This window comes from Amphibalanus amphitrite, unplaced genomic scaffold (assembly GCF_019059575.1).
Source record: "Amphibalanus amphitrite isolate SeventyFive unplaced genomic scaffold, NRLGWU_Aamphi_draft 001276F_arrow, whole genome shotgun sequence".
NCBI lineage: Eukaryota > Metazoa > Arthropoda > Thecostraca > Balanomorpha > Balanidae > Amphibalanus > Amphibalanus amphitrite.
The window spans coordinates 149928-159740 of NW_024882769.1; the positions used below are offsets into that span (position 1 = coordinate 149928).

The 9813-nt window shown below is 47.4% G+C and overlaps 2 protein-coding genes across 4 annotated transcripts; both read right to left on the reverse strand.

Annotated features, from left to right (window-relative positions):
* Positions 1 to 373: 373 nt before the first annotated feature.
* LOC122371760 (60S ribosomal protein L34-like) lies at positions 374 to 8344 on the reverse strand. 3 transcript variants are annotated; one of them, XM_043348417.1, is made up of 5 exons: positions 8142 to 8344; positions 6462 to 6530; positions 3172 to 3263; positions 2623 to 2728; positions 374 to 494 (listed from the first exon to the last, which is right to left on the reverse strand). In XM_043348417.1, the coding sequence occupies exons 2-5, from the start codon at positions 6524 to 6526 to the stop codon at positions 410 to 412; spliced, it is 348 nt and encodes a 115-aa protein (XP_043204352.1). In that variant the 5' UTR covers positions 6527 to 6530; positions 8142 to 8344; the 3' UTR covers positions 374 to 409. The 3 variants fall into 3 exon arrangements, with proteins under 3 accessions (XP_043204352.1, XP_043204351.1, XP_043204350.1); XM_043348416.1 differs by having other exon boundaries at positions 8125 to 8143; XM_043348415.1 differs by having other exon boundaries at positions 8120 to 8142.
* On the reverse strand, positions 3683 to 5883 carry LOC122371759 (methyltransferase-like protein 23). The gene has a single exon (XM_043348413.1). It carries the CDS (start codon positions 5461 to 5463, stop codon positions 4765 to 4767), a length of 699 nt encoding a protein of 232 aa, XP_043204348.1. The 5' UTR covers positions 5464 to 5883; the 3' UTR covers positions 3683 to 4764.
* Positions 8345 to 9813: the final 1469 nt, after the last annotated feature.

Genomic DNA, 9813 nt, shown 5'->3' on the forward strand with positions numbered 1-9813 from the left:
TACGGTTAGGTAAGATAAGGAATTTTTGAAATAGCCCAGCCGGTAATTCAACGCTTTACGCTATCTCCTCCAGGCTTACATTTGTTTGATCATAGAAAAGAGGCTCTTTCCCGCACCCCCTCCCCCCCCCCCCTTGGCGCCGTCCACCACCCAACGGACGATAGTAGCCAGCTTCGGTGTGAAGTCGATTGCGTTGATGGCCTTGATAAACGGGATTTCATTCTGTCTAATTCATATTTTTCCTGCAAACGCCATCCTCCATTTCTCGAACTTCTTTCGCTTTTCTAACCCTCCATCCCCCCCCCCCACACACACACATTCGTACCGCATTTCTCTGTCGTCTCTCTCCTTCCGCTCTGACACAAAGACTGAGTGTGAAGATGGCTGTGTATATTTGTAGGTGTCATAATCACTTTGCCTTGGCGGACGCCTGCTGCGCCTTCAGTACCTTCCGCACGATTTTCTGCTCCTCCACCAGGAAGGCGCGGATGATCCTGAGAACACGCAGACAGGTTGGTTAATTATTGAGGGCGGGGCTTTAACACGCGCAGTGGAAGGGGGGGGGCGGATTTCGCCCACCCCTCCTGTTTTTCGCCAATAACTCGCGCCGCAAGCATAATATCAATGTGAAATTTCGGCTACCTGTCCAGAATTGAATAGCGGATCTTCTCGTGCAAGAAGTAAGAAAATCGGTTCACAACTTTTCTAGTAATAGCGGTGTAAAGTCAAACATCTTGCCGCCGCGGCGGCGCGGCGGCCGGCGCTAGCCGTTACGCGCCGCCTGAATTGTAGACTGTGCCGGGGCGGGACGGTTCCGTCTTTACATCGCGCTCCTTACCGCTGATTATATTAGATTCGCGTCAAATTCGGTGAGAAGACTGAGAAATGTACAGGCAATCATATGGTCAAAGAATTTTGAAAATCGGCCGGTAACAACTTGAGTTATGAGTGTGTAAACACAAAATTGTAATTGCCGCGTTTCCCGCGTCGGCCGATGCCGCTTCAGCCGGCGACATCTTACCCTTAGCAGGCTTCTAACTGCCATATTTATTGTTGGATTATCTAGAAATTCACTATACATACTCACAAATGTTTGTTCTTTCGTATAGTGAAATATTTTAAAAAATCGGCCGGTAACTTTTTGAGTTATCGGCGTGTAAACGCAAAAAAGTCGCTAATATGGCAGATTTGACCACATTTGACCTCATTTGACCTTGAAGATATTGACCTAGGGTCATGAAATTCACACACAACAGAGTTCCCCATGGCCCCCACCTACCCTCCAAATTTCGTCTTTCTAGCTCCAGTGGGAGCTGAGATCTTATGGGGGGGGGGGCGACATCCGCCCCCCCCCCCTTCCACTGGGCGTAGTACTCGCAACCCTTCCACTGCGCGTGTTAATTGAACGCAGACAGTCACTGGCACTACACAGGCGAGAGCAAAGGAAGGTTTGGGGTAAGAGAGCAAAGACATCACTGTAAAAAACTGCTCGTTTTTCTATTTCCTCGAAGAAGCTTATTTTCCGATACTGATGACTGCCACTGACAATGAATCAGGTAGTGGGTGACACTTCTTCCATTTGCTGCGCCAACAGTTCCCTAACAGTTATTCGTCCGCCCGCCCCCTGCCTCCGCCCTCCCTGGAGTGGAGAAAACAATACGAAGGCACACTGCAGTAAGCCTGCCCTAGGGCTTGGTCTTCTCTATACTGACGCAGTAAGCAGCCTGCGAGTTCCCACGGACAGAACCCCGCTCAACATTTACTAGCTTCACTCTACCTATTCTAGTACGTAAAACATCATTCAAGTATAAAACTTGATCACTGCTACGCGTCTCGCGCTGTGATCCAGAATACCTACGTAGGTGTCTCTGAACACTGAACCCCCACTCTCTGTCTGTCTCTGAACTAGTGATGTCAATTACGGAAAACCAGAATACCGATACCAAACCAAATACCAACCAAAACCACGGGAAAATACCGAAACCAAACCAACTCGGAAATATGAGGGAAATACCAACTTTTTACCGATTTCTTAGCCTCTAATGCATTAGTGAGGGTTTTTGATACCAACAAAATACCAAACACATTACAATTGAAATACCAAAAACCAAGTTGGTATCAGTATACCAAAAAGTTGGTATCCGATTGACATCTCTACTCTGAACACTCAACTCCCAGTCTCTGGCTGTATCTGAACACTCAGTTCCCAGTCTCCGTCTCTGAACACTCAGCTCCCAGTCTCTGTCTCTGAACACTCAACTCCCAGTCTATGTCTGTCTCTGAACACTCAACTCCCACTCTCTATCTGTCTCTGAACACTCAACTCCCAGTCTCTGGCTGTCGCAACTCACCTCTCACGGACGGCGCTGTGATCCAGAACACCCAGTACTACTAGGCTAGTAGGTGTCTCTGAACACTCAACTCCCAGTCTCTGGCTGTCTCCGACTCACCTCTCACGGACGGCGCCGTGATCCAGAACTAGTACTACTAGGCTAGTAGGTGTCTCTGAACACTCAACTCCCAGTCTCTGGCTGTCTCCGACTCACCTCTCGCGTTGTGGCAGAGCACACATCCGTTAGCTGTCCCTGAACACTCAACTCACTACTCCCTGTCGTAACTCACCTCTCGCGGACGGCGCTGTGGCAGAGCACTCCTCCGTAGGTGCGGTTAACGGTCTTGTGCTTCCTCTTCATGCGCTTCTTCTCCTGGGGCCGCGCGGACCGAATGCCTGGGGAACGAGAAGGAAGATAACATTGTCAGGAACACGCGTTAACGAGGCACGACGCGTTTGGCCGAGGAAAAGGCGTGGTATGGGCGAGAATGCCAGGACAATTTGTGGGAGTCTTTATGCGTTTAACACACATGCGAGCTAGCTAATCTACATCGGTATCAAAACATCCGATGTGACGTAGGCGACGCTCGAAAAAGAGACATGAATTAAACCAACTCGTGGAACGGCACCACCCAGCTTTATAATTCATTCAGCACTTCATTTAGAATAGTATATCAATCTGTCAACGAAAATCTGACACATTCTGATTCTACAAAAGGCGATGTCGTATTCATCGACTCTCTATCTACACTGTCAACTATCAGCAGTGGCTGGCATTTGTGTCCGGCCCCCGTCAGTCTAACACGATGTCAGGTCAGGTCGGGTCACATTTCCCTCACCGGTCAGCTTCTTGCCGGTGTCGGCACATCTGGGCACGCGCCTGGGCTTCTTGCGGTAGTGGTACACCAGTCGGCCACCGGGGGTCTTCACACTGCCGGCAAGGCGCGGGGGTGGGTCAGACAATCATAGAGAGACGGTGTTGATAGTCTGAGGTCCCAACAGGGTTCGAACAAAACGGAACCAGGGTCAGGTGTCGAAAGGGCATGGCGTTGCTGGTGGTAACCTCAGACTGGTGAATTTTCGTTGTAAAACTAGGGAAAATCAATGACACATTAATGACAATAGTGGTATGAACCATGATAGAATGCAAAAAAGGAACGTGTGACCTTTGCAAGTGTGAAGGAACAAGAAAGCATTGTGTGCGTGAGTGGGGGGAGGCAAGAGACGTGTTAATATCAAATGCAAGCTGTCTGCGTTACCAACAATCAGGGCAAAAAAAAAAGCTAACTCGTAGTCATTCGTTCTACAAACGGCAGACGTCTCGCGACTGTTTTACACAATCTCGAACAGTTGAGTAAACTTTTAATGTATTGGCAGTGAAAAATGACAAAACTGCAGGTCATTCGAATTCTACATCGATGGTATGGTAACAAAAGCAGCTCACGAATTATTTTCACATCGCCTAATCGCATCTTAATCCTTAACAGCGCTGTAAAAGAATCTTCCCAATGCCTACTCACACCTAAATCTATCGACAACGCTACGAAGCGAATAGGAAAAGTAGAAGTGCAATGAAGTTACAAAGCTAGCACATTTTAATCTCGAGTCTAGCTTCCAGCACCAGAGCAAAAACAGGAGCGCACGTATGTCACTACGATATGTAAAAAGGCACAGATGAAGTCAATTCACTATAAGGCACATTGTTACTGCCCCACATTGCGGTAGCACGTGGTAGTTCATAGTGGCATAACACGGAAGTAACACATGGTAGCAACTAGCACAAATCAGCCAACCACCACCCCCAAAAATGCAGGGAATGGGTCGATGAGTAAATACTTCGGAATTGACAGAACAAACATCAGTCACGGATCAAAACAACTGGGGATTCCGTTCACAGTTCGCGTTTAAGACATCCTCAAACATACACAAGTCGTTATGGCTCAAAAATAGCCAAAGTCAAGGCACTTGTCACATCAGTAACTATCTGAATATCAGTTTCAGAAGATTCAGGTCAGCTACAATGCCAGTTGATATGGTTCAATAGTCTATGGTCCCGAATCGAACACTGCAGATCTACCCTCAGCCTACCGTTACGTCTTCCAAAGAACTCACCATATGATATCCTTGCATATCCTAACCAAAACGATGTCACCATATCCACACATTTCAACTCCATTGTCCAGAGCTAACGACACTGGCTCGGCTTCGGCGAGTCGACGTTACAGCTAGCGCCATCTGCACTATAATCAGCCGAACTTCTGCTTCGAATGCTGGCCACACCCACTACCAATGTCTGCACTCGCGGAAAGCCAACTCAACAGTATTGACACAGACACATTCTTCACATCTCTCCCCAGCAGCACCTCACCGCCGTCCGTCTTAGCTACTGTCTCAGCAAAGCTACTGTTTCAAAGCTAAGCTACTGTACAAAGCTACTGTTTCAGCGTCACCACATACAGCTGAATGCTGTGGTTGCCGGGCAGATCCGAGCCCGCCACCGCCGGTCCATCTGCCCCAAACTCCGCCAGCGGTACCTGCCGCGCCTGCATCCGCCACTTGACCAGCAGCGGCTCCAGGCAACGCTCCGAGCTCCGCTCCTGGTAGCTGAATACAAACTCTGCGTGCGGGCTGGTCTCCAGTAGAAACGCCACACTGCGCAGGACCTCTTCGAACAGAGGCTCGTCATAGAACACATCCGAGCCGAGGATGAACTGCAGCGGGGGGAGCTGCAGCAGCTCGGGGCTCACCAGGCCCCAGCTCAGCCCCAGCACCGTGGCACGTACGGCGTTCAGCTCCAGCGCCCGGCGGCAGTTGGCCAGCAGCTGCGGCGCCGCAGCGCAGTCGGTCACGGTCACACGCGCTCCCAGTTTGGCGGCCACGATAGACGGCAGTGCCGTGCCGGCTCCCAGCTCCAGCACGTGCGCTCCAGCGAACCTCCGCCGCTCGTGGAACACGTATTGGGCCAGCACGGGCGCGCACGGCCACGTGTAGAGCCCGTAGCTGCGGTTGAGTACCTCCGGCACCAGAGCGCGCAGTACCAGCGGCGCCTCGTCGACTGCCGCGCCCGCCTCTCCGGCGCTGCTGAACTCGAACGTCCGTACGTAGCGCGAGGCGGTGGCCAGGCCGTCCATAGTGACTGGTGGACCACGGGACGGGTGGATGGTGCAGAGAGCAGCCAGGTAGGTCAGCGAGCAGTCCGATAGGCAGATCACGTACGGACGGAAGTCACTCTTCCAAGCTGGGGAGAAGTGCAGAGACTCGCTTCAACTCAATTCTTGCATACTTCGGACTTCAGAGGCGACCACGTCAATTCGCTGCACACGTGTCACGCTAAAATATCTCACGGCAAACGAACGCCTATCTACACCTTCCCTTCACTGTCACTACATTCTATCAAAGCACTGGCACGTCTCACTCAACATAAGCACGTCAACCCAGATCAGCTCTTGTCCAGTCTGTCTCTCCTCGCTCCACACGGAAGCTTCACTGCCACCGACTCTGGACACAAGCTCTCTCTCAGAGCGCGCGGCACTGGTACCTGCCGACAGAGGCACGCCCGGCGGCGTGGGGTGAGCGGCTACCGCACCCCGCGCCGCCGCGCGCGCCCCGGCGGACCACAGGGAATAGAATACAGAGGCAGTGAGCGGCTACCGCACCCCGCGCCGCCGCGCGCGCCCCGGCGGCTCACAGGGAATAAATTACAGAGGGGGTAGGGACTACCGCACCCCGCGCGCGCCCCGGCGGCTTATAGGGAAGACAAGGGGTGGGGATACTGTTATGTGGGGATGGGAGTGTGTTGTGATGTTGTTCCTGAATGATAATGTGAGTTGATGGATATCAGAGGCAGTGTGATCAGTCTGAAATGTGCATAAGCCTTCCCACAGTTCAACACATTGATAAATAAAGGCCCCACATATTGAGAAAATTGGAGGTATGAATATGATTATTGAATCAGCAAAACCTCAATTCATCATAGCAGCACTGTTTCTGCCAAACATAGGAAAAGGCATATAACTAACAAACATTAACATCAACTTATTGGTTATGCCACTTTGCATTTGTGCTCAAGTATTGTTCAACAACAGATACATAAGCTGAACCACTGTGGCCCAGTCTGGCAGGTACTCACACTTTGACCCGGTTCGACCGGGTGTTGTAGGACAGCCTCCTACGATATGTCAGCCGCTGAACCATGGTGCTGAAACAGAGTGAGAATAATGTCAGCAAAACACCCCCAGGCATGACAGAACACAGGCAATGATCAACTCACCTAGTTGTATTGATCCTGGGCACACAAGTAATAAGTTAGGCAAATATAGTTCTGGTAGTCAACCCCACCATGCATTTACAACTTCTGCTTTTTCAAGCAACATCACCCCAGTTTTCCATTAATGATGTATAGCAAAGTATAGGTAGGATAGGATAGGTAAATTTATCCTCGGCTCTGAACTTCTACAAAAATCATATTAGCACCCTTGCACAATGTCCCAAAATTTGTCTATTTGGGTGGGAAATGACATCCAAATGAAATTCATTTTCCACTCTCACCACCATTTTTAAGAACAATTTTCCACTCCGAAGTCCCAACCAAGAAAACATAGATTTTTTACCTATAGAAAGACAATTGTGTGGATGCCCAGTTAGCATCAAACATTCTACACCCTAGAATGAAATGCATGCTTTTTGTCATTTCTCACTCCTTTTTGATCTAATCGAATCAGCAGTTTTCCACTCTCTCCCCTCTTTTTGGTGGGTAATTTTCCCCTCTGACACCCAAGACAAAACTCAATTTTGGGACACTGCCCTTGCACAGCCACTAAAAAATTTGCACACAACCATTATACTGTGAAAACGAAGGCTAACACTGATGAAAGATGAGCTATAAATTGGCAGAATGGTTCAAAACTTGCCAAAATTTTGTCACAATAAACACAATAACTTCTTTATGCTGCTGAGCAATTATGTCTTTACAAATGTTGCAGAGAAAACCTAGGTAGGCACCACAAGTGAGCTGAGCAAAACACCATCAGCTGAATATGTAACTAGCTTTTTCAAGCAAATATGACTGGTTGAGTTGGTTAAGCTAAATACATTGCTTTAATGCACCAACACATATAATGCATTGGATTTTAAAGTTCAATGCACTGTGGATTTTTTATATCAAAAGTACAACCCATTTTCAAATATTCACTTCTCCTCTTTTAGTAATGTTAGAATAATGAAATGAATGATTTTCAACCTCCAATATCCATTGGCTGATAACTTCAAAGAATCACAGCAGAGCAAAAGAACACTGTAATATCTGAAATGCCTCGCCAGTGCATAGACACCTGTTCAACCTGTCTTCCTTCACTCAGTAATAAATGAGGTTAACACCTCAACATAATACAAAAAATGTGCAAAGCCCCATCGGGTGGTGAGTGTACTCTGGTGCCATACAACAAGCTCCCTTGAGTCTAACCACTCGTGAAGTAAAATTGGATTCAGATTGTTTAATAAAATTATAGAAACGAGAACTACAAAAAATTAGATTCAAATTAAGTACTATTCTAAAACCTGTCTGGCATTTCGCACGAGCAAAAAATGCAAAATAAATAAAATCATCCCATGCCGAGACAAATATAGCGCAAGTAAGCCTTTGCGCAACAATCTAGCACTTCCACAAAAGGCAAGTCAGCGCGGGTACTTTCACAAAAGTTGACAGCAATCAACTTGAATCAACATAATATACCCGGATCAGTCAAAATCGACTTAAATCACAAAAGAAACAAATACAAATACACCAACAATACACGGAACAACAACTCACCTCAACAGCGGAAACTCCAAAGAAAGAGATGTAAGATTTCCTTGCACATTTTTACGTAAATAATTTGAATTGAATCTTTTGTTTTAATATTTATTTTGAAAGAAATTTCTACATTAAATTGAAACCAATAATTCTCATTTCTTATAAAAAAATTGAAATTAAATTACAATTCAAAAATTTCAGCACTAAGTGGGAGAATTGACAGCTAAATAAAACTTTCAAGTTCAAGTTCAAGTTCAAGTTCGGTGTATTGAGGACATTTCCACATAGTGGCTTAATATTTAGTCCGAGTCAGAGTACATAGATAAAAACATGACACAGTCAATATCACAGTAAATCACAATCAAGAGATGGGTATATAAAAACACGGACCAAAGTCGGAAAAACATATGTAAAACATATGTAAAAACTTTGGAAAAACATATGTAAATATGCTCACTTTACGTAATATATTAGGGTTCCCAGTAACATTTTTGCCAATCTATTAACAACTTAGCACCTTTAACGCTGTAGACTCTTTAGTGCCCTAGCTGTACTAACAGGATATCTCACTGTCATACATCAGAATAAAGAATTAATCAAATAATTGTTAGAGGTGACGAAGCTTCCCTGTAAGAGACCGTAGCTGAATATGAAGGAAGAAGACAGAAGTTAATACTAAATATGGACCCAGCAGCGGCGAAACACCTTCAATTAAGGGGGGGGGGGGCACTGCCGACTTTTGGTCCCATTCTTTCCATTCTTTCCGCCCATAGGGCTTATGTTAGAATGGGCCTAAATCAAGGGGGCACGGTACCCGGTGCCCCCACCCCCCTCCCCCCGTTCCGCCGCCTATGTATGAAGTATGGACCCTTCCATCATTACATTCCATGACAAATTCAGGTGGGTCAGCAGGCGCGCACACAGGATTTTTGAATGGGGGGGGGGGGGGGCACGACCTTCGAACTGGGCCCCCCATGCCGAAGGGCCCCCCCCCCCAAAAAAAAAATACGGCCCACGGGGCTATATTTCGGTTGGTTTGAAGCTTGAGCAATTGGTTTGTCAATGCATGGTAAAACAATTATTTCGGTACCAGCTTAATTTTCAAAACATATATATTTTTACGCTAGGCTGTTTTTTTCTCAAATGCGACTCAGAGCCGGTACATATACCTAATCATCTAATTTATTACGTAAAACATTTCATTAATAAACATTTTTGCAGGCCTCAGAAATCAGCCCCGGGCAGCGACTGACTGCCGGCCGGCCGACCGGCCCCAGGTGGCTAGAAGCAGGAGCCGGTCACTGTTTGGCTCGGATGTGTAGGAGCTGGAGCAGCACTCCTTTTTCACGTATATTCGTATATTTTTTTAGGGACATCGACATGAAATGTCATTATATCTGATACGATGCGGGATCACAGACTAGAGATCCAGCTTAGGTATAACTTATATTTAATGCTTAACCAATGAATCAAATTAACAGGACTATGTACGATGCATGTCGGACACGTACCAGAATTTCGCCCTGGTCACCTGACCCTGGGCCCGCGAGTCACCCGGGCGCCCGGGGTCAGCTCAGGCAAGGATGTACCCAGGACCTTTCGATGGGAGGAGGGAGGCACGGTGGGTCCAGTCTCACTGGCAGACGGGTCTCAAAAGTATCATTTATGCCCGAGGAGTGTGCCTAATGTA